This window comes from Etheostoma spectabile, unplaced genomic scaffold (assembly GCF_008692095.1).
Source record: "Etheostoma spectabile isolate EspeVRDwgs_2016 unplaced genomic scaffold, UIUC_Espe_1.0 scaffold00006856, whole genome shotgun sequence".
NCBI classification, from domain to species: Eukaryota; Metazoa; Chordata; class Actinopteri; order Perciformes; family Percidae; genus Etheostoma; species Etheostoma spectabile.
In genome coordinates this window covers 12,324-37,264 of record NW_022603430.1, presented here as the reverse complement: position 1 = coordinate 37,264, position 24,941 = coordinate 12,324, and the positions used below count along the sequence as shown (strand labels likewise).

The 24,941-nt window shown below is 43.7% G+C and overlaps 1 protein-coding gene across 3 annotated transcripts; it reads left to right on the top strand.

Annotated features, from left to right (window-relative positions):
* The first annotated feature begins 1,986 nt into the window (after positions 1 to 1,986).
* Positions 1,987 to 24,696, top strand: LOC116678282 (NACHT, LRR and PYD domains-containing protein 12). Of its 3 annotated transcripts, XM_032508258.1 has the most exons (17): positions 1,987 to 2,105; positions 6,114 to 6,202; positions 6,959 to 7,244; positions 7,429 to 7,497; positions 9,230 to 9,355; positions 9,488 to 9,529; positions 13,998 to 15,852; positions 17,399 to 17,572; positions 17,740 to 17,913; positions 18,481 to 18,597; positions 18,767 to 18,940; positions 19,108 to 19,281; positions 19,451 to 19,624; positions 19,794 to 19,967; positions 22,652 to 22,813; positions 23,011 to 23,057; positions 23,471 to 24,696. In XM_032508258.1, exons 3-17 carry the CDS (start codon positions 6,971 to 6,973, stop codon positions 23,998 to 24,000), a joined length of 4,266 nt encoding a protein of 1,421 aa, XP_032364149.1. In that variant the 5' UTR covers positions 1,987 to 2,105; positions 6,114 to 6,202; positions 6,959 to 6,970; the 3' UTR covers positions 24,001 to 24,696. The 3 variants fall into 3 exon arrangements, with proteins under 3 accessions (XP_032364149.1, XP_032364150.1, XP_032364151.1); XM_032508259.1 differs by lacking the exon at positions 18,481 to 18,597 and having other exon boundaries at positions 23,471 to 24,692; XM_032508260.1 differs by lacking the exons at positions 18,481 to 18,597; positions 18,767 to 18,940; positions 19,108 to 19,281; positions 19,451 to 19,624; positions 19,794 to 19,967 and having other exon boundaries at positions 1,989 to 2,105; positions 23,471 to 24,669.
* The last annotated feature ends 245 nt before the right edge of the window (positions 24,697 to 24,941 follow it).

The window sequence follows — 24,941 nt, the reverse complement described above, 5'->3', positions numbered from 1 at the left end:
GCAATGCGCACCACAGCAGACACCAACACGGAGGCAGTGACAGGTTACGTTAGGTTATAAATGTTCAAAGAAAATACTTTTAGGTGTTATTTGCATGTTTACATTCCATATTTTTCAGATGTGAATGAAATAATTACGTTTTACTATGCCATGATATGAGTTATTGAAGCACCTGGGCAACTCAAGTGTATAATTAAACACGTTAAATTGTACATTGTTTAGTTTTTCTAAAGATATCCTAACACAATACCTGCATTAAAATTGCAATTAGGTATTTATCATGACAGATTATAGAGTTTAGATGGTTCCAGTACTTTTGGAATCCCGGCGGTTGTAGTGTTAATGTTGGAGACGCTACTCGGAAAGAAAGAAAATCAAAACAGCTGTTTCCTTTTTATTTAGTTGCTTGGTTTTATTTTAAATTTAGCCACTAGTTTTATCTTGTGTTAAAATCATAGCTAACTCTATGCTATTTCTAATCGTTTTTAAATTTTTATTGTATTTCTGGAAATCAACTCGCGACCCCCCCTCTCTGGCTCGCGACCCCCACTTTGGGAATCACTGCCCTAGAGAAGAAAAGAAAAGAAAAGAGACGATGCAGAGACCAGCAGTCTGTCCTGGAGGACACACAGAATGAGTTGAATGGAGTCATTCAACCTGAAAAGCATTGGGAATAATTATATGAATAATAATAACACATGTATATTATAGAAGGAGATATGGAATCATGCTTTAATGTTGTTTTCCCATTAAACGTGTCTTTTTGACACCGTTACTAAAACCATTAAATTCTGAGCAAACTGTGAACTCTGAAATCTTGGTTATTTCTTAAAGTTTAATTCATTTAAATTGGTTAACTGATGATTTATTTTCATTTTCCTAAATAATGATACTATACTATATCCAACAAACTATAAGGCCTTTTATCTTTGAGCCCCTGCCCCCCCCCCCCCCCATCTATATCTAAATATGAGGAAACTAACCACAGAGCTGCAGTAAGAGGCGGGCCAACGCTGACGGACAACATTCCTGCTCCAGTTTCCTCGGAATCAAACTCCAGGTGTGTACATGTTGTTATCAGTTCAGACTGTTCCTCCCTCATACATAATGAACCTGAAAACTGTCAAAGGCCTTAGCTTGCTAACACAATCTCTAACTACAGTCCAACTACTAACAGTCACCTGAACGCACCATCAACTCTAACTACAGTCTGACTACCAACAGTCACCTGAACGCACCATCAACTCTAACTACAGTCTGACTACCAACAGTCACCTGAACGCACCATCAACTCTAACTACAGTCTGACTACCAACAGTCACCTGAACGCACCATCAACTCTAACTACAGTCTGACTACCAACAGTCACCTGAACGCACCATCAACTCTAACTACAGTCTGACTACCAACAGTCACCTGAACGCACCATCAACTCTAACTACAGTCTGACTACCAACAGTCACCTGAAATACACAGTTCACATCTCCTGCAAAACTCGTTCAAATCAACACAACTCTTAACACACGTCTCCAAACCGTCTCACTGCAGCAACACTCTGAACAACAAAGGTCGTCAGAAATGGGTTTCTCTCTGCATTTCATCACGTGTGTTAATATAGGCCTATTTCAGATTGGGTTTAAATCTCTATTACTACTACTACTATAAGGCCTTTTATCTTTGAGCCCCTGCCCCCCAAAATGTCTGCACGTCCCTGCTGGAGCCCTAGAAACCACCTTCCCCCCCCCCCCATCTATATCTAAATATGAGGAAACAAACCACAGAGCTGCAGTAAGAGGCGAGCCAACGCTGACGGACAACATTCCTGCTCCAGTTTCCTCGGAATCAAACTCGAGGTGTGTACATGTTGTTATCAGTTCAGACCCTCAGTACATAATTAACCTGAAAACTGTCCAATCAGAGCGCTGACTGGCAGCCCTACAGGTCCGACCGGGTCCTGTTCTCAGGTCACATGACCTTTCTGGGTATAAAGGTGTGGTGATGTGACGGATGTCAGTCAGATGAAGACAGACAGCAGCAGCATCTGTCAGTGTCTGCTGATGAAGGGACGACGTCTCTTTGACCTCATCTGAACGGGACTTTAACAGGTAACATCACACACCTTTGATGGAGAAACTCGCCTATCATTTGGGAGATTTTGGGGCTACATGATCTACTTTAAGATGAGAGCAGGGGTTCATTCTTTCAGCACTATTGTAAGATCTGAAGTAACTCAGTAATTATTCTAAGATGTGGGACGTTTTGGCCAAAATGAGCCTTTTTATGTTCAGTTGAGTCCGATTTAATCAGCACCAGGAAACAAGTTAGATTTTAATCTCCGCTGACTTCACTGCTGAGATATGAGGGAGTGTCACAACGAGAGCTGCTTTGATTGACAGGTGTGTGTCACAACCTTCATCCCATCAAAAGTGTAAATCTGTCTTGGTTTTGATTTGTGGACACAACAAGATAAAGATACTTATTAATCTTAGGGTTATTTAATCCTGAACTATAGACTGAGTAAAACCACATCCAGAGGTTTCTGAAGGGACAAGTTGAAACCTGCAGTTTGTCTCCGTCAGTTACTGGAGCCGGGTAATCCTAATATGGGCAAAAGGGGCGGGGCTTGGTGGAGCTGAGGTGTGATAGGCTGGGACAGTTTAAGGTGTTTTGGTTGGGCGGGACTGCCTCATAAATAACTTCAGTCAAGAATCTGGCAAAATGCCAGCTGGCAAACGGAGGGTTGTCCCAGTCCAGACCAGATGCTCCTGCCATTGAGCCCTCAGGTCTCTCAGATCATGACTCGGTCTTTTCAGTAGACGAGCTTATGGCGGTTTTCCACTGCGTGGTATCTACTCGACTCGACTCTACTCGCCTTTTTTGGTTTTCCATTACAAAAAAAGTCCCTGGGACCTGCTACCAGGTACTTTTTTACCAGGTACCTCAGCGAGCTGAGGCGATACCAAAAGGTGACGTGGAAACCTGCAGACCGCTGATTGGTCGATCACTGCATTGTTAGCAGACAAGAGTGCGGAGTGTGTTTCCAGAACAAACGGGACATTAAAAAATAATCTAGCCAGACTCTCTGCACTATTCTCACTTTTCAACTGTTCAATATTAAGGGCTATTAGGGGCTGTTAATAATTAAATTTTTAATTTGTTTATTAATCCCCAATGGGGAAATTACAATTTACACTCTGTGTCCACACTTGTTAGTAGTCACACACAGTCCTGAACTACACACACACACGCTCAGGATCTGTACATGCACTAATGGAGAGATGTCAGAGTGGGGGGGCTGCCGGCCGAACCAGCGCTCTGAGCGGGTGGGGGGGTACGGTGCCTTGCTCAACAGCACCTGGCAGTGCCCAGGAGGTGAAGTGGCATCTCTCCAGCCACCAATCCACACTCCCTTCTTTTTGGTCTATACGGGGAGTTGAACCAGTGACCCTCCGGGGCTATTAGGGGCTATTAGGGGCTTTATGTCGTTTCCAATATTGCACACTGTTACTTTAAAAAAACAAGACAAGTTATCAAAGAAAGGTTTTTATTTAGCTTTTCAAGTAGAGCATCAAACCCTCCCGTACATCCCGGTCTTCTTCCTCCTTTCCTTGCACCCTGTGACAGTGCCCCCCCCCCCGGCTATGCTGTCCCAGATGCATCCCGGTCATTGTCACAAGCCTCTCCGTGACTCTCATAAAGATTATAAGAAGCCCAGCAGGTCACAACCAGAGATCTCACCAGTAGGCCTACCCCAGGGCCCTGCAGCACGAAAGTGGAATAAAGATATCCAGGATGAGGGAAAAAGCGCAGCTTGACTGACCAGGATGAACAGGTGGAGCTAAGTCCAGCCAGGTGGAGATAACCAGGATGAACAGGTGGAGCTAAGTCCAGCCAGGTGGAGATAACCAGGATGAACAGGTGGAGCTAAGTCCAGCCAGGTGGAGATAACCAGGATGAACAGGTGGAGCTAAGTCCAGCCAGGTGGAGATAACCAGGATGAACAGGTGGAGCTATGTCCAGCCAGGTGGAGATAACCAGGATGAACAGGTGGAGCTATGTCCAGCCAGGTGGAGATAACCAGGATGAACAGGTGGAGCTATGTCCAGCCAGGTGGAGATAACCAGGATGAACAGGTGGAGCTATGTCCAGCCAGGTGGAGATAACCAGGATGAACAGGTGGAGCTATGTCCAGCCAGGTGGAGATAACCAGGATGAACAGGTGGAGCTATGTCCAGCCAGGTGGAGATGACCAGGATGAACAGGTGAAGCTATGTCCAGCCAGGTGGAGATAACCAGGATGATCAGGTGGAGCTAAGTCCAGCCAGGTGGAGATAACCAGGATGAACAGGTGGAGCTATGTCCAGCCAGGTGTAGACAACTAGGATGAACAGGTGGAGCTATGTCCAGCCAGGTGGAGCTATGTCCAGCCAGGTGGAGATAGCCAGGATGAACAGGTGGAGCTATGTCCAGCCAGGTGTAGACAACTAGGATGAACAGGTGGAGCTATGTCCAGCCAGGTGGAGATAGCCAGGATGAACAGGTGGAGCTATGTCCAGCCAGGTGGAGATAACCAGGATGAACAGGTGGAGCTATGTCCAGCCAGGTGGAGATAACCAGGATGAATAGGTGGAGCTATGTCCAGCCAGGTGGAGATAACCAGGATGAACAGGTGGAGCTATGTCCAGCCAGGTGGAGATAACCAGGATGAACAGGTGGAGCTATGTCCAGCCAGGTGGAGATAACCAGGATGAACAGGTGGAGCTATGTCCAGCCAGGTGGAGATAACCAGGATGAACAGGTGGAGCTATGTCCAGCCAAGGGGAGATAGCTGGGATGAATAATCCCATCCAGAAGCAGTGAAGCTGCAGCAGATCCTGGTTCCTGCTTCCTTCTCTGATGTTTTATTATAACACCTGAAAATCATGGAACCATAACACATGTTTCCTTTAAGCTGCAGGTAAATCAGTGGCTCGCTGGGATCAACAGAGTTAACTCTTTCTCACTTTCCTCTTCCAAATAAAATGTCAGTCAAGTCCATCAAATCATTTATTACTCTAGTTTTTAATTCATATGCATTTCCATTATTCCATTTTCATCAGTTCATTTTTGTCACTTTCACCCTCACAGATCTGGAAATGTGTCAAAAAGTCCCAGAAGTATACATTTCAATTCATCAGTAACTGTTAACATCTGAATATGAACCAAACCTCCCCCCCCCCCCCCCCCCAGTCCTGCAGGGCTGCCCAGGAGGCTGCTGATCCAGTAGACCAGGTTCACAGATCAGCCGGGACATCAGAGATTACAGAGCTTCAAATAACTGCATATTTATAGCATCTAATGTTATAAATATTATAACATATTCTTCTTCATGTTGCCTAAAAACTATTATTTTTATATTTGCCAAACAGATAGATGTTGATGCTTTGGCCACATTGTCATCAAAAGTTAATACTAATAAAGCCCCTTTGAATTGGAGAAACAGAGTGTTGATAGGATGGGGACGTTGGACATGGGTCTGAGATTGGACATGGTGTCTGGGTTTGGACCAGGTTTCTTGATTGTAGTCATGAGCAGGGCGATGGATGGTAGACAGGTCCCAATGAAAGCTGATGGGAGGGGGAGGAGGCTCAGAGAGAAGGGAGAGTGACTGGGGGGGGTTAAGGAGCAAGGGAGGTGGTGAAGTTGTTGTAGATGGAGTTGATTTTTGATCAAGCATTGCATTTGTTGACTGTGAAGATGGAGAAATGTTTTCAGGGGGGTTAAGAAGTCTGTTTATCATAGAGAGTAGAGTCTCGGCGGGGGGGGGTTGGAGCTGGTAGTGAAGTAGGACTGGGCCATGTTTAGGGGGTTGTGTGTTGTTGAAGGTGGTCTGGATAAGACTGGAGGGATCTGCCTGTCTGGCCTCCTGTTCTAGTCAGTCTGCCCCCCCCCCCCCCCCCCCCCGTGGAGGTGGTGTAGGTGAAAGGCTCCATCTGGTGGACTGATAGCACAACTACATCTCATCGCTGCTTTCTCTGCCTCATCATGTTACCATGGTTACAGCTGCTCAACATCTCTGTCCGTGTGTGTGTGTGTGTGTGTGTATTTGTGTGTGTGTGTGTGTGTGAGTGCAGCAGAGACCAGACTCTCCTGAACCTGAACCCAGCTGTGTGTCCATGGTTCCACCTTTAGTGTTTAGAGGACAGCGTCCTGCAGAGACTCAGTAAGTCCCCCAGTCCCAGCTGTCCCGTTGCATCATGTTGTGTCCTCGTTCTAACGATCTTGTTGTTGTTGCTTTTCATACGTACCCTCCAGAGGCCCTGCTGGGTCCAGACTAGTTGTTGTGGTTTTCTCAAACTGTCAGGTTCAGGACACTTAAACTTACTAAATTATTGACGGTCAAAGCAACAAAACGAGACTCAGACGGTAGTGAGCAGTTTATAGACTTTTGCTACAAAAGGAAGAGCAGATGGGAGCAGCCTTTCACCAGCACTGCCCTGACCATCTTCAACATACCCTCTGTAGCTCAGTCCTTTTATTCCCACACACACACAAGGGTGATCATGCTACAGAGTATTAGTTATCTTTATTATGCTACAGAGTGTCAGTTTAAAGATGCAGACAGTTTGCATGCCTGGAACAACATGTTCTTTGGGTGCGACTTGAAACTGACACTCCACCACTTCTGTGTTAACTAGCAGTAACTGGACAAAACAGTTGTTAAGTGTACACATAATAAGCATGAAAGTTACACTACTCTAAGATATAAAAGACTTTATCAAAATGAATTCTCTATCACAAACCTGCTGTGGATTTTAATTATGAAATTCATTTTGCAGTATATTTCCTCATCTGTAATCCTGTCTTCTGCCATTTAGTGGCTCTTATTTTGACATTCTGTCCCTAAGAGAAGTAGAAATCGAGACCCAGGTTGGCTTCCTGATCGGGTCTTAGGTTTGACAGAAGTGTCTGATTTTAGCAGGAAACCACGATGACGGCAGAGGATCTGTTAAACACTCTGGATGATCTAAAAGAAGATGAATTTAAGAAATTCAAATGGTATCTGCAGCAGCCAGAGCTCCTGGAGGGCTACCCGAGCATCAAAGTGTCCAAGCTGGAGACGGCAGACAGGCAGGACACGGTGGACGTGATGGTGAAGACCTTTCATCTCCATGGAGCTCTGAAGGTGACCAAGAAGATTTTAGAGAAGATCAACAGGAGGGATCTGGTCCAGAATCTGCCAGACCCCGGCTCAGGACCACGAGGTCAGTCAGTCGTTGTAACATGTGTTTTCAGTCAGAAAGACATCACAGCACATACGGGACGGAAGGGGTGGACTGACTGTCCTTTCATTTAGTTTAACTGTTTCAGTACATCCTTTTGGGGGGGGCTGTTTCTGACAGTAATTGTTCAATAATAAATCAAATGTTACTACGTATTTCCACACAGAGTCAGTGGATGTCAGTGATGCTGGAGAGACTTCAGAGAACAGAGGAACCCCCTCCTCTCAGAGCAAAGGTACGCTGCTGCTGGATTCTCTGGTATGTACGGGAGCCCTGAGGGACACCGTCTACTTTTAAAGTTTGAAAACATATAGTCCAGGTAAGTTAGTGACTCCCTTCTCCAACAAGTTAAACACGGTGCACTAGAACTTCAGCTGTCCGAGCTAATGTGAGCGTGTTGACGTATGAAAGCATCAAACCTGCGTTTTACCTGAAGGAGAAGAGCCGGTATCAGTAGTTCCTCGTCCCCGTTGGCTCAGCCCTGTTACTGGGGATGTACGGGACGCAGGACGTTTCTACCCAGAAGGTATTGGATCAAACACTGATTGGGTCCATAGTGGAAATAAAGGATCTGCCCTTTAGCTAGTGCCCCCCTGGAACCCCCCACTATGGGAACCACTGTCTTAAGATCCTAAAACCAGCTCTAAACAAGAGTTCAACTATAGAGTCCATTATGATACCACCAATCATAAACCACAGTGTGAGTCAGACGTTCCCTGGTAGTTCTTGTAGTAAATTATAGATCTGATACCAAAGCATTAATGGCTTGGACCCAAACACCAACGGCCCTGTTTCAGATGCTTTCCCTTTTTCTCTTCAAGTAGGACAAAATCCCCCAAAGTCTTAGAATCAGATGTAAAAAGAGAGTTGTCCTGTGCTCGTAAAGAGTTAAACACCAAATCCAGGTAAGTTCCAGATACCTTACTGAAGGTTTCTTTGTCTAGTGGTGCCTCATATCTGCCAAAAGAGACTTCAGAACATGCTTTTTAAAATCTAATTGGCTACTTTGAGTCCTTGTTAGGGAAGTCCCTGGTTGATGTCATATTGCTGACTCGGCTCTCTTGTAGCGGACTCTGGCAGGCCTGGTCCTGGAGCCGGTCTCGGACTCTGCAGGTTGCAGCTGCATGTGCAGTGATGTGAACCTGGGACTTCTCTTTGGGAGACACGAGATGTCCCAATCATTCACGCTCGTCACATGTTGGAGCTGAAGGATGAGAAACTATTTAGATTTACCAGAGTGAGTCTGAGAGAGAGGAGTGGGACTTGTAACGCTCATTGGATCAGTCGAGTAAAAACAGTAATAATCACATTATTTCTCTCTGTTTCCATGGATACCAGTGGTCATGAAGAAACAAAAGGTACATTAGCAAAGATTATAAAAGTGTGTGTGCAAATATTAAAATAGTTGATTATTCTCTAAAGCCATTGTATGCCAGATGTTCTGTGCAAAGCATCTGAACGCTCTATTAGATATTAAATTAGGAACAATAAGCCACGTGGAGTAGGTGGCTGAGTGTGGAGCTAACTGAAGATCAGCCATAAGCTGTGTTGGACCGCTTCCTCACCTTTAACCCAACTTAAGGTCCACATGTGTTGGGGACCAGCATTTGAGGGGGATCAGAAGAGGCTTTCTCCAACATATATAACTAATCTGCTGTATATGTGCAGATGATTATTACTCCGTGTCGCTTTTAGTCAATTTCAATACATTTATTTACTATGTGAGTACTTTTGTGCCTCTGTATTTCGTTGTACTTTTATGTCGTGATATAGGTCTTATATAGTTTTGATAAAGTCTTTAAAAGTCTTAAATGTGACCGGGTCTAACTGCAGAACCCTGGACCAAGCTTTATTAGTTGGAGGTCCTTCAGCTCTTTGCTAAATCAGCTCTACCACCAAAGTGGATCTGAACCCTTCTAGCAGGTCAGGAGTTCTGCTTCCTGATGGTTTTGTCTCTTGTCAACCAGCTGAAACTCGGAGGGGGGCAGGAAGCCCAGCAGTCAGCGCCCAGGATGGAGGGGTCGTCTGCTCACCTCACCTTACAGATGTTCAAGTGGGGGGGAATGTAACGATTACTGTCAGCAACACGTACCGTAAGTTCTCCTCTGAAGTCCTAATGTAATAAAGCCTTATTAATGTTGAACTATGTTCATGTTCAACTGGATTTAACCAAATGCTTCAATCATTTAGCATTTCTCAAGAGCTGTTACATGTTTGTGTTCCAGTCTCGTCTCCTGACAGGACGGATGGGACCAAAGAAACAGAAGGTGTGTGTGTGTGTGTGTGTGTGTGTGTGTGTGTGTGTGTGTGTGTGTGTTTGTGTGTGTGTGTGTGTGTGTGTGTGTGTGTGTGTTGTGTGTGTGTGTGTGTGTGTGTGTGTGTGTGGTGTGTGTAAGAATCTTGTCAAAAAGTCTTTTTTAATTATAAATATTTTCAGATGTGCTGTGAGCATTTCCAATGACCCCAAACCACCAGGTTTATTCTGGAAGTAAAGTGGTTTTCTAGAAATACAAACTGGGACCAATGAAGCCGTTTGGAGCAGGTTGCTGTCAGCACACCAGCATGGCATTCTGGGTAAAGCTAACAGAGGATCAGCCATAAACCTGTGTCCCCTTTTTCTCTCCACTGCTTGCTTCCATCTTGCCCCGGCTCCCAGCTGCTGTACTCCAACCATCCAAGTGGCACCGACTCAGGCCCGGCCCTAAACAATTTGGTGCCCTAGGCAAGATTTTAGGTGGCGCCCCCTTGCATCACTGTACAGTTAATTGATGTTAAAACTAACAGATAGCGCTCGCTATTTATTGATTAGCCAACTATGTCATGCTAACGGCTAATGCTATTATCGATCATTGTTCTGCAACAGCAAAATAATATCATCATCATCATCACCTTTACTGTAACATTACCTCTGTCTTTGTCACGTTTTTCCTCCTCTTCTTTTCTTTTTTTCCTCCCTGGGCACCAGACAGTTTAGGACGCTTTGACATTCTGAGATTTAGATGCAGGTAAAAGAAGTCGGGCTTGTTTTTTTTAAATTAAGGTGACGTTATCAGGGCTGCCAACTTTTCCAAAAACCTTGGAGTGAGATTTGGGGGGGGCCAACCGATATTTTGCCGCGTACAAAGCAATTTCTTTGGGTCTTCATCCTTTAGGGTTTAAATTGGGATTTGTAAAAAAAATTGAAAAAACAAACATTAAATGGCCCTTTCTGGAGAGTTTTTTTGCAAAAAATGGAGCGATCAAGACATCAAGTCTTACATGATATGTGCAAAACTGTAGGGTTAAGAACCTTTGCATTGTTGTAGTATCAACAGGTATTAGGGCATTCAGCATTTACATTATTTACATTATTAACTTCTTATGAGATGAGAACTAACCCGGACGATGTGCCAAACATAATGAACCACATGAAGAGACAGTAGCATATGTCAGCTACAGCTGAGAAGATTTGGGTCTGTGGTGAACAGGTCCAGGGGTCCCTGGTGTAGGGACCAGGGACCCAAAGTTAAATTAATGTTGAGGGATCAACTAGACCACTGAAATTCTGAAGAATGAGAACCACTGTTTACATAAATTCTAATCCTTTAACCTTTGTGCCAAGGCTCAGTAATGTTTGGCCCTCATCCTCTCTGCCCCCCCCCCCCCCCCACACACACACACACACACACACACTTACTGGATTTATGTTTTTTGGAAAATAAAGACTATTTGTTCATTTTATAAAACATCAAATTAATTATTTTCAGTTACATTTAGAGATGCACAGAGGTTAGAGAAGCACCATAGTGGCCCAACGTTGCAGTATTGTATACGTAGTATAGTATATACAGTATAGCTCAGATGTGTTTCATCAGATTTCGGCTCATGTTTACAACTTTGTGCACATTCAAAATATGACTCCTCCCATCTCTGTTGTCCGAGATTAGGAGAGTTGTAATATTGTATATATAGTATATATAGTGTAATATGGTCTGCTGTGCATGTCATTGCTCCGCTGATAAGGTGGATCTCACTCAGACCGTCTGACAGACACAGAGGCTCATTTGGGTCTCTGGTCTCTAGAGGAGGCTGTACGCTGCTCATTATCGGAGGTCTACGCACGGATCCAACGCGTCAGTGCCCACAGCAGAGCGGGTCCACCAGCCGCAATGCTCACCTCTAGCTTTACAGAGAGAGTGGTCACGAAGCGACGGACGGTCTGTGATGCTCAGAGCTCATACCTGAAGCCGGGGAAATGCACCTGGGATGGATCGGGAAAAAAATGTTCTCATTTTGCGACAGTTTGAAACTTCCACAGACAGGGAGCGCTCTTGAACCCCTCACAGTCTCTAAAAGCACAACTAGTCGATCACGAGCGGCTCAACAGGTAGATCTATAGATAAACTTATCTTTCAGAAATTTGACTGACCGGGCTGACACTTCAGCGTGAGAAATCGGGGGGGTGGCGTGTGAGCGTGTGAAACTGGTCAAATGCGTGTGTCTCACGGCCACTGCGTGAGAGTTGGCAGCCCTGCCGTTATAGGTACAGCACAGGCCGGGCGCCCCTTGGAGGTTTGCGCCCTTAGCATTTGCCTATACTGCCTAAGCCACAGGCCGGCCCTGCACCGACTAATGCTCTACCCTCCCCTTGGATCATGGTCCTCCTATGTGTCCCCTTCGCCTTGTTGTAGCATGTTTATGTCCTACTAAGGCCGGCCTTTCCATGTGTCTCTGTGTCCACCAGTGAGCTGTGTGTCCACTGAGCCTCTGCTGCCTTCCACTGTGGACCTGTTCTGGCCTGGATGTTGGCCTGGGAGATTTTAGGGTTGCGGGACTCCCGGTATTGCAGGACCTACCTTGTACAAGTCACCCTAAACTTTTCATTTAGGCTGCTAAGAGAGCTTCAGGATGTTACTTTCATTCAGGGCTTTGAGAAAGACCCAACAACCTTCTAGGGAACCTCCTCACTCTTCTCTGGAAGCCCTCAAGCGCCCACTCTACTGGGTGAGCTAGAGATCGCCCCATGCTTCCAGCTCTTGATTGGTCGCTCGCTCAGAGAGAATCACTGAAATGGTACATCCAGTGATCATCCCCTTATCGAGCCTTATCCACTCTGATGTTGTTCTGGAGGAGACCCTCAAACTAAAGCTGTTGTAGTAGTCCAGTATTAGGTCTCAGGACTTTGCCGTGGTGCCAGTTAAGGGAACCTCAACAAGCTTGTTGGTTATCTAGCCGTAGTCATTTTTGAGGTCCAACCACATCAACACCAGGTCCCCCTTGTTCTGTCTGGCTCCCTGTATCAGCTGTGTGACCAGACCTGTGTGCTCCAGACATCCCGGTACCTTTGGGATCTAACCTTTCTGCACCGAGGTGTCGATGTACACAATCCCTAGGAGGAAACCTATCAGGTGCCTTGACACCAAGCTGAAGAATAGCTCTCCTACAACACTGAGCAGCTAAATGGTTCTGAAGTTGTCGAAGTTCTCTGAATTCTCCTCCTTCAGAATCCAGACCCCGTCAGCACACCCCCACTAATGAGCAACCTTGCCCCTCCTCCACAGGACCTTTAGGATCATCCAGAGCCTGTGGAGTAGCCCTGGGCAGGGTTGGTTGTAGGGGGGGCATTTCTTGTAGACTCCTTAGGGTAACCTATTCGGTGCTGGGGCTACTCTTGAATCTGCTTCAAGATGGGCTGCTTTGCCCACGGTTGGTGAAGGTGGATTAATCAAAGACTGGAATTGGCCAAGATCTTTCTCCCTCTTTGCTCCACTAAAGGTGTCTCTGAGGTAGTTGTTGGTCTCAGATCTGGAAGTGGTGATCTGTCCACTGAGTTATCCGCTGCATATTACAATCTGCATAATGGCCCTCTCCTTCCTCTCCCTGCGATACCACTTGCGAGACCAATTTCCTATGGACTCGGACTTGTCTCGGACTCGGCAGTTGGTCTTGCCAAATATGGCTTTTGGTCTGGACCGAGTCCAGGTGTCTTTACTATGTTGATGATAATGTTGGAGGGAAAGTAAAACACAGTTGAGGTGGGGATGTTGGGGAAGTTTCTACAGCTAGCTAACGCAACGCCAATGTTTGCTAACGTTAGCGCACCAGCATTAGCCTAGCTTACTAGGTAAATATTACTGTTTTGGCGTCCATGTTGTCAACACGAGACCTGTGGCGTTAGTGCTCCTTTTGTCGTTTTATTACATGAAATAAACTTTGCTCTTACGACATGGGTATGTTTTTGTTACGTTATAAAAAAGCTAACTGGCTATAGTTAGCCCGTTTGTATGTATATCTAGCGGATATTGGCTACGTTGCAGAGCCAGCTCCAAGACATATGAGAAGTATTTTGGAGGTTTTCCTGCTCTGTCTGTGATATCAATACATACATATCTGGAAGATTCATGTTCCGTTTTATTTGTTTGTCTTTAAGGTCCTACAACCATTTTTAACATTCAAGTGACTTCACTGCAACCCAAATATTCTAATAACCCAGTTTGTCCTGAAAAAAATGATGTTCATATCTGTAGACTGTAGACAACAGGGTTGATGTTTTACAAGTTATTATAAAATAAATCAAGACGGACAATGAACTGTAAAAATGGCCTCAGGGCTCAGAGGGTTAAAAAGGAAAGATCTTTGAGTTGTTGGTTATTCTTGGAAGCCAATTCTTTAGTAAAAGAGTATTTGTGTACGGAGACTGCATCTGGAGACAAACATCATCCTACTTCATATTTGTTATTTTTGTTTTCAATGCAGACGGGATTGTTCCAGTACCAAAGCCACCACGACACATCTCATGTTACCAACAACAGCTTCAGCCAAACCTCCAGAATGGGTTTGTGTGTGCTCAGGAGGGGTGGACCCAGAACAAAGATGGCCGACCTCTGGATGACATCTACACACATCTGTACATCAGAGCTACTGGTGACGTCCACATCAACACACAGCATGAGGTCATGCAGCTTGAAGCGGTGAAGCCAGCCGATACAGAGACAACCATTACACCTTGTGACATGTTCAAACACCCCTCTATAGAAGACAAAGCCATAAGGACAGTCCTGACCAATGGAATCGCAGGAATTGGAAAAACCTTTCTAGTGAACAAGTTTGTGTTGGACTGGTGTAAAGGAGAAACCAATCAAGATGTGCATCTCATTTTCCCCTTCACCTTCCGCCAGCTGAATTTAAAGAAGGAGGACAAGTGGTGTTTGGCAGAGCTCATTCATGAATGTATCTGGGGGACCAGAGACATCAAAGAAGAAGCTCTCAATTACATCTTTACAGCTCTGCAGTCATCAGGAAACACCAACTTTGACAGGAGTGAATTCAAACTTCTGTTTGTTCTGGACGGACTGGATGAGAGCCGCCTTGATCTGGACTGCTCCACCAATAAAAACAGGGCAGTTAAAATTGATGTGAAAGCGCCGACCTCAGTGGACGAGCTGCTGACGAACCTCATCACCAAGAAACTGCTTCCCTCTGCTCGCATCTGGATAACCACACGACCTGCAGCAGCCAATCAGATCCATTCTGATTTTGTAGACATGGTGACAGAGGTCAGAGGGTTCACTGACCCACAGAAGGAGGAGTACTTTAGAAAGAGATTCACAGATCAGGAGCGGGCCGACAGAATCATCTCCCACATCAAGACATCACGGAGCCTCCACATCATGTGCCACATCCCGGTCTTCTGCTGGATCACTGCTACAGTTCTGGAGGACGTGATGAAGACCAGAGAGGGAGGAGAGCTGCCCAAGACCCTGACTGAGATGTACGCAGAATTCCTGGTGTATCAGATTCATCAGACAAAAGAGAAGTTTGAACCAGAAGAGTGCATTCAGTACATTGAGTCATTAGCAAAACTGGCTTACCATCAGTTGGAAAAGGGCAACTTGATCTTCTACGAGAAAGATCTCAAAGAGAGTGGCATTGATGTCAGTGGAGCCTCGGTGTGTTCAGGAGTGTTCACAGAGATCTTCAAAGAGCAACGTGGGAAGAAGAAGGATAAAAAAAAGATGTTCAGCTTCATCCATCTGAGTGTTCAGGAGTTTCTGGCTGCTCTCCATGTAGAGAGCGCAATCATTAACAGAAACGAGAACGTGATGTTTGGGCAATGGATCTTCAAAAAAGTCTGGGGATTTTTCAGCAGCACATCAATGTCTAAGGTCCACAGGTTGGCTATTGACAAGGCCTTACAGAGTCCAACTGGACACCTGGACCTGTTCCTCCGATTCCTCCTGGGTCTTTCCCTTGAGACCAATCACAAACACCTACGAGGTCTGATAAAAAACAGAAGCTCAGAAACTAATGAGGATACAGTGAAGTACATCAAGATGAAGATCAGTGAGAATCTGTCTGCAGAGAGAAGCATCAATCTGTTCCACTGTCTGAATGAACTGAATGATGGTTCTCTAGTGGAGCAGATCCAACAGGCCCTGAGTTCAGGAAGTCTCTCCACAGATGAACTGTCTCCTGCTCAGTGGTCAGCTCTGGTCTTCATCTTACTGTCATCAGGAAACGATCTGGACGTGTTTGACCTGAAGAAATACTCTGCTTCAGAGGAGGCTCTTCTGAGGCTGCTGCCAGTGGTCAAAGCCTCCAAAAAAGCTCTGTAAGTATCAGATAACTGCAGATACTCACTGGATGGGATGTGTAGGGTTGTTCTCAACTAATGAACGTTTGACCCTTGTGTTGTCCTCCTGGGTCAAAACCTGACAAGTTTTCACTACCAGCACCTTACTAGTTTTATACTTTTAGGAATTCATGCTCAATAACCCTCCTTTATATAGAATTATACCTAATATCTGATTTAAAAAAGCTGAAATTATGAATTATTTTGACTAATAGTTAAGATCAGAGGAATGAATGTGATCAGTTGTATATACAAAGAGCGTTGTAAGGAATCCAATCCACTTTTTGTGGTAATTTGGTTAAAAAGAAAACCATATTTCAGATATAGAGATTTTAAAATGAGGACAACAGGAGGGTTAAGTCAACTGATAATCTTAAGAGTCAGTCAACACATTGATTAATGAAACACACAATTGAACACAATTGAAAAACCTGCAATAGTTCTTCAGTTTTATTTTATCTCCACTGATTACTGCAGCCAAATTAATAAAATATCTTGCATTTTTTAGTTCATTTATGGCTTTAATTCATTTGTGTGAATGATTGGGATCCAACTTTTTTTCTATTCCATTAATAACGATCTGATTCCAGTAGTAAACATAACATTAAAGCTGCAGTCAGAGTTGGCCGGGCCCTCGCACCTCCTTGCATGTCGGGGTTACGTGCACGGCTCTCGGACACTGCAAATCATCACCAATGAAAATATAACTATCTGCTGAGTTCAATGATCCCTCACTCAATAGTTTACATCAAATGGTTCAATAGTTATTATAAGGGGCGTGGCTAAAGCATAGAGGGCGGGCCAAATATCTCATCCAAAGACTTTATGTCATAGAGTTCTTTAGCTGTGAAAGGGGGTGTGACTAAAGCATAGATGTCCTCAGGTCTGGACTCTTGTTGATTGTGGGACATTTCAAGCAGAATGGACCTTACAATAACTTCTTTGTTGATTGATAAATTCTCAAAATTGCCGCCACACCGTTTTATTGTGTTTTTATGTCTTTCCATCGTTGAGGTCTTTAGATGACAAAGACCAAATTTAAATTTGATTGGATGAAATCTGAGTAGTTCGTTAAAGTATAGCACCTATAGTTTTAGGCCTACTTTAGTGCTAGCGAGCCACTTTTGTGCGCCTATTATTCCCTTAAAATACGTAACTTTTCACCAGGTTCAAGAGCCTCAAAAAGGCCATTCATTTGCAGGGATAAAGAATAATAATTCCTTCAGTGTCAATAGGCCCTTTGCCGCTGTCGGCACTTGGGCCCTAAAGGCCGTTTTACAGTCAACGCATCAGAGCTTGTGGGAGTATAAAAGTTACAGCGCTCCCATGACGTCAGACTGGCGCTCATCAGGTCGGCTGAGGCTAGTTTTAATAAGGCCTTCAACACTGTTGGCACTCAGGCCCTAATAAGACAAACATGTTTGAATCATTACCCCAGTAAGGACAACCTTAGAAATTTGATGGTTTACATTATCTGTGACAGAAACAACATAAGTGTTTGTCTTTATCACAACCTCTTCTTCAGGCTGAGTGGCTGTAACCTGTCAGAGAGAAGCTGTGAAGATCTGTCCTCAGTTCTCAGCTCTGAGTCCTCTAGTCTAAGAGAGATGGACCTGAGTAACAACAACCTGCAGGATTCAGGAGTGAAGCTGCTCTCTGCTGGACTGAAGAGTCCACACTGTAAACTGGAGACACTCAGGTAAGAAATAATAAACCTGTAAAAGATTAATCAGATCTGTCACATATCAGTTTTCTTCAGTCAGTTACACATTTAACTTTCATTAAAGTAGTGCATACCTAAATATAAGCGTAAGTTATTTAATACACATAGAAATGTTTTCACATATGTTCTGTACATATTTTTAGGCTGAGTGGCTGTAACCTGTCAGAGAGAAGTTGTGAAGATCTGTCCTCAGTTCTCAGCTCTGAGTCCTCTAGTCTGATGGAGCTGGACCTGAGTAACAACAACCTGCAGGATTCAGGAGTGAAGCTGCTCTCTTCTGGACTGGAGAGTCCACACTGTAAACTGGAGACTCTCAGGTAAGGAATAATAAATCTGTAAAAGATTAGTCATATGTGTCAGCTATCAGTTTTCTTCTGTCAGTTACACATTTCTCTTTTATTAAAGTAGTGCATACCTAGATATAACAGTAAGTTACTACATATACATATAAATGTTTTCACATATGTTCTGTACATATCTTTAGGCTGAGTGGCTGTAACCTGTCAGAGAGAAGTTGTGAAGCTCTGTCCTCAGTTCTCCGCTCCCAGTCCTCTAGTCTGAGAGAGCTGGACCTGAGTAACAACAACCTGCAGGATTCAGGAGTGAAGCTGCTCTCTGCTGGACTGAAGAGTCCACACTGTAAACTGGAGACTCTCAGGTAAGGAATAATAAATCTGTTAAAGATTAGTCATATCTGTCACATATCAGTTTTCTTTAGTCAGTTAAACAATTATCTTTAATTAAAGTAGTGCAAACCTAGATATAAGGGTAAGCTATATTAAATATACTTATAAATGTTTTCACATATGTTCTGCACATATTTTTAGGCTCCGTGACTATAATCTTACAGAGAGAAGCTGTGAAGCTCTGTCCTCAGTTCTCAGCTCAGAGTCCTCTAGTCTGAGAGAGCTGGACCTGAGTAACAACAACCTGCAGGATTCAGGAGTGAAGCTGCTCTCTGTTGGACTGGAGAATCCACACTGTAAACTGGAGACTCTCAGGTAAGGAATAATAAACCTGTTAAAGATTGATCAGATCTGTCACATGTCAGTTGTCTTCAGTCAGTTAAACGTTTCTCTTTTATTAAAGTAGTGCATACCTAAATATAAGGGTACGCTATATTAAATATACATAGAAATGTTTTCACATAAGTTCTGTACATATCTTTAGGCTGAGTGGCTGTAACCTGTCAGAGAGAAGCTGTGAAGATCTGTCCTCAGTTCTCAGCTCAGAGTCCTCTGGTCTGAGAGAGCTGGACCTGAGTAACAACAACCTGAAGGAATCAGGAATGAAGCTGCTCTCTTCTGGACTGGAGAGTCCACACTGTAAACTGGAGACACTCAAGTAAGGATTAATAAATCTGTTAAAGATTAGTCATATCTGTCAGCTATCAGTTTTCTTCTGTCAGTTACACATTTCTCTTTATTAAAGTAGTGCCATACCTAGATATAACAGTAAGTTACTACATATACATAGTAATGTTTCCACATATGTTCTGCACATATTTTTAGGCTGAGTGGCTGTAACCTGTCAGAGAGAAGTTGTGAAGATCTGTCCTCAGTTCTCAGCTCTAAGTCTTCTAGTCTGAGAGAGCTGGACCTGAGTAACAACAACCTGCAGGATTCAGGAGTGAAGCTGCTCTCTGCTGGACTGAAGAGTCCACACTGTAAACTGGAGACACTCAGGTAAGGAATAATAAATCTGTTAAAGATTAATCATATCTGTCACATATCAGTTTTCTTTAGTCAGTTAAACAATTACCTTTAATTAAAGTAGTGCATACCTAGATATAAGGGTAAGCTATACTAAATATACTTATAAATGTTTTAACATATGTTCTGCACATATTTGTAGGCTCCGTGACTATAATCTTACAGAGAGAAGCTGTGAAGCTCTGTCCTCAGTTCTCAGCTCCCAGTCCTCTAGTCTGAGAGAGCTGGACCTGAGTAACAACAACCTGCAGGATTCAGGAGTGGAGCTGCTCTCTGTTGGACTGGAGAGTCCACGTTGTAAACTGGAGACTCTCAGGTCAGGAATAATAAACCTGTAAAAGGTTAATCAGATCTGTCACATGTCAGTTGTCTTCAGTCAGTTAAACATTTCTCTTTCATTAAAGTAGTGCATACCTAAATATAAGGGTAAGCTATATTTATTATACATAGAAATGTTTTCACATATGTTTTGCATGTATTTTTAGGCTGAGTGGCTGTAACCTGTCAGAGAGAAGTTGTGAAGATCTGTCCTCAGTTCTCAGCTCCCAGTCCTCTAGTCTGAGAGAGCTGGACCTGAGTAACAACAACCTGCAGGATTCAGGAGTGAAGCTGCTCTCTGCTGGACTGGAGAGTCCACGTTGTAAACTGGAGACTCTCAGGTCAGGATTCAGCATTTGTTAAACAAGAAACATTTAAATGTTGCTTGATTGGGGTGTCACCTTTCTCCAAACCCTCAGATACATTAATGATTTTAAGGCCACGATTTGATTCAAAAAATTTTAAATCACAGGTTGCTAAGCAATTTTAGAATACACTTTTATGCAATATGTCTTACCTTTGATCGCAATTTACCATTACATTTTCAAATTTAAAACATTTATTAACAACACAATGTAACTATAATTTATATCTTCAGTCAATTGGAATCTTGGCAATTTGTCAAAAAAGTAATAAAAAAAAAAAACTACAGAAAATGGCGAGGCAGACGCTCGCTGTCTAGCTGTCTCAACAGCTGAGCAGACAGAGAGCAGAGAGCGTGAATCTGCATTCCACTAACTTGTTGCTCTCTCTCTAATATATCTAATATGAGATGCTCTTTAAGGCTATAAAATGTGCATGCAGGCTGAGATTCAACCGTGTGGTTTTGTCGGGATTAAGCTATTGGCAGAAGGAAACGCCACTACCTGCTAGGCTAATGTGCAGTGGTAAACAAGTTCTGTTGATGGGTCTCCGGCTCCTAGTCAGTCCATCCAGGATTTTGCGATGCCGCAAACGCGCCAATTCTCGGAAATAAATTATAATTTTATGTCTTAAATCCAACAGCCATTTTCATATTATATCTACATTTGCAGAACCCTGAGCCTTTTTCAGCCTAGAGTAGTTTTATTCTCCTCAAAACAAGTTTCCTTTTTATTTTTGAAAAACTATGCACAACGATAATCGCAACCTTTTTTTTTACAACTTTCTCTGTCTCCCACAACTTCATTGCAGCAAACAAACAAAAGACATCACAACTTTTATCGCAATTCTTTACGAAAGCTCCCTCAAAATCAGGCATTTTGGGCCACAACAATCTTAAAAAAGGCTGCAAAATCCTGGAGGGACCGACTAGTGAATGGTAAAAATGTTAAAAACATGACGTTTTAAACAAGGACCCTTTAAGTGATTATCCGATGAAAATATAGCAGCATATTTCTTTAGCCATGTAAAGTCTCTGGGAAAAGTCTTTCTGGTTCAGAGCGGTGCAGTTCCACCTTTGGCCACTAAGCCCATGGTGGCATTAAGACATGGTGCTGTTCCTGGGGGCTTGGGTGGCCGCTTGACAAGCTGACCAGACGTGATGGTAGTATTGACAATTTCATTTTTTTATTTGAGATTGTGACTTAATTTTGGACAATTTTCATTTAAAATCCAGATCGTGACACCTTTATTGCTTGATATATAAGTTAATGTCTATTCTATAAAAAATATACCCAACATCTTTCAGCTAATTGTCTTGTATTTACGACCCACAACTGTTTTGATTCAGTCTTTTACAGTGTCAAATTATAACTAGAACTGCAAGCAGTTACAACGGGGTCCAAGCCTCTCCGCACAAGTTGGCCCCAACGACGGGAGCGGACCAATTACTACTGCACTGAAAGGACCACCTCAGGAGTGGGCCTACATGGTATCCATCAAATTTTGTCAAAATTGGATGAGCGGTTCATGAGATATAAAGTTTTTGTATTCTTAGCGCCCCCTAATGGCCGATGCCGATTTGTTGTGGAGTCTCATAGGGTCATACCAATAAATATTCTAAAGTTTGGCTTTGACTGCATTTATTTTGGCCGAGATATGGCAAAGTCCGTTCATGAGATATACACTTTCTTTGTATTTGTAGCACCCCCTAGTGACCAATATTCGTGAAATTTGATTAAGAGCCTCAGAGGGTCATAGCGGGGAATATATAAAATATTTATACAACTGTGTCAAGTTGGTCTGGAGATGCTCTCAAGTTTCGTGTGGATCCATTACACGGTGTAGGAGGATTTCGAAAAAGTTGATTTTTGATAAATCGCAATTTTTCACACATTAAAGTCTAGGTGCAAATGGGCGTGGCCTATATCACGAGATCCAGTAAGATCCAGGGAACGCGTGGCTATAAGGTTTTTTAATATACGATGTACGGTTTGGGAGTTACAGGGCCAAACACGTTTTTTCTGGTATAACGCCACCTAGTGGTGGACGTCGGTCCATTTTTGCGTCTGAGGTGTTTGCGGAGTTTTGGACCAGTCCTGAAAATGGCACAATGCCACCAGGTACGGTTTAGGCTGCAGTGCCAGTTTTATGCTGAGAAGAATGATGGAAAAAAATCTCTAGGAAAACGATAGGGTTCCACAGTCTTGCTGAGTGAACCACGTTTCACGCGGTACACTCAGCCTCGGGCTTGGACCCCTAAAAAGGAAAACAATAGGGTGGAACCACGTATCACTTCCCACTACTGCGGTGAACGCATTCTCGGGCTTGGACCCCTAACAAGACTTATCAGGTACATCAGGTCTAGAACACAGTTTAAATTGATGATAACAACCCAACAATTCCAGTAATTCCCCCAAGCGCAAGCATTTAGTGCAACAGTGGCGAGGAAAAAACTCCTTCTAACAAGCTCTGTTAAACTCACTGTTCACTGCATGCCCAACAATAAGACGACAGTTAGACACAAGCTTGTAAAGAAAGTTTCACATCTTGCAGCTAAAGAGCCTGATATGTTACTAAAGGGTTCGTGGAGCCCTTTGTTTAACCTCAGAAGTCTCTATGATACTCTGTGATTTGGTCACATCAAATGTCTGCTGTCTGCCAGTCTGTCAGGCTGTCTGATCACAGAGAAAGGCTGTACTTCTCTGGCCTCCAACCCCTCCCATCTGAGAGTGCTGGACCTGAGCTACAATCATCCAGGAAACTCAGGAGTGAAGCTGCTGTCTGCTAGACTGGAGGATCCACATTGGAGACTGGACACTCTCAGGCATGAACAGACAACACATTCTCACACACTGTTTCTCTGTCACACTGCCAAGCTGAGGACTACTGGTCCACAGTGTGTACCAGCAGCACTGCTGATCATGTTGATGTTCACCAGTTACCTGTAATGTGTTATACATTTTGCAGATGGTTTCTGAGGAAGCTTCTGAGGGTTCATTCTGACTTTGTTTCCTCCTCCAGGCTGGAACCTGGTGGAGAGCAGTGGCTGAAACCTGGTCTGAGGAAGTGTGAGTGTGTGTTCACTTTGATTCATGAAAACAAGGAGCACATGTTCAAGTAGGAACAAATTGCAATAAATGTTGTGATGCTTTTTGTGTTGTTGTTGTAATTTAACTTACTTTTAACTTGTCGCTCTTACTGACGGGATGGCTGCCAATCTGAAGGTTGGTGGTTTGATCGCCGGCCATGTCGAAGGGTCCTTAGGCAAGACACTGAACCCTGAGTTGATGAGCAGATGTGTGTGTGTGTGTGTGTGTGTGTGTGTGTGTGTGTGTGTGTGTGTGTGTGTGTGTGTGTGTGTGTGTGTGTGTGTGTGTGCTAATCTAGTTTTGATCTAATTAAGAGTCAGTCTTTTAATAAAGTAACAATAACCATCAAGATGATGAACTGATGCTGTGTTGTGTCTCGTTGTCTCCGTCAGATTCCTGTGAACTCTCCCTGGACCAGAACACGGTGCACAGGAGACTCAGACTGTCTGAAGACAACAGGACGGTGACATATGTGAAGGAGGATCAGCCATATCCTGGTCATCCAGAGCGGTTTGAGACCTGTGTTCAGCTGCTGTGTAGAGATGGTCTGACTGGTCGCTGTTACTGGGAGGTCGAGAGGAGCGGAGTGGTTGATATATCAGTGAGTTACAGAGGAATCAGGAGGAGAGGAGACGGAGATGACTGTTGGTTTGGACGTAATGATCAGTCCTGGAGTCTGGTCTGCTATTACAGTCGTTACTATGTCTGGCACAATAACAGAGAAACAGACCTCCCTGAGTCCTTCTCTGTCCCTTGTAGAGTAGCAGTGTATGTGGACTGTCCTGCTGGCTCTCTGTCCTTCTACACAGTCTCCTCTGACTCACTGATCCACCTCCACACCTTCAACACCTCATTCACTCAGACTCTCTATCCTGGGTTTGGTCTAGCGTTAGATTCCTCAGTGTCTCTGTGTTCTGTGTAGGGTTAGGGTCTAGGGATAGGGTTAGGTTCCTCAATATCTCTGTGTCCTGTGGAGGACGAGTCCCCCTTTGAGCAAATTCTGCACAAACAGTTATATTTTATTATAACTACATAAAGTGAAAGAGAGAATTATATTCTATATATCTAATTATTCATTAGAACATTTGTAAAACGGGAACACTTTATAATAACATCATATTAATAGTTAATTAATCTTTTTTATGAAAATGAACCATTTATAAATGATGGTTATAATAAAGTGTTACCCTTTCATTTAAAAGCAGATTTAGGACGGAAGCGCCACTTTTAAGATTTACCTCCTTTATATATTTTAATATTTACCTCCTTTATATATGTATATAGTTGCTCTCAGGACTGGGCTCCACCCCCCCCCCCTCCCCTCACATTTTATATCTTATATTTGTAGACTTTATATTTTATATTTTCATATGTCGTGTTGACACTGTAAAGGTTTTGCTTCAGTCTCGTTGCCCAGGTACTGCACCGGGTATAATGACATCCCCGTCTCTATTTAAGTGCTCATATCCGATGGGGCCCCCCCCTGCCACTGAGTGTAAAGCTCTGTAGCAGAGAAGATGTCTGCGTCCTGTTTTAAATCCATAAATAAAGAAATGAAGAGATGACTGGAGGCTTTCTGTTTAATCTCTTAATGTGATGTCTGCTTTAAAAGGTTCATATATATTATGATATCATTATTGTGAAGATGAGATGATGTTTCCTCTGATTCCCTAAATAAAGGCTCGTTGAATCACTTGTATTCTGATTATAACGAATGGAATTGTTACGATGAGGAATGAAGGAGGACCCAAACGCAGAGTTGAATAAGCTTTATTAACAAAACAAAGATCCTACAGAAGCACAAAAAGTCCCAAAAAACAAAGATCCAAGGCAAAAAATGGCCAACAGTCTGGGGGGGGGGGA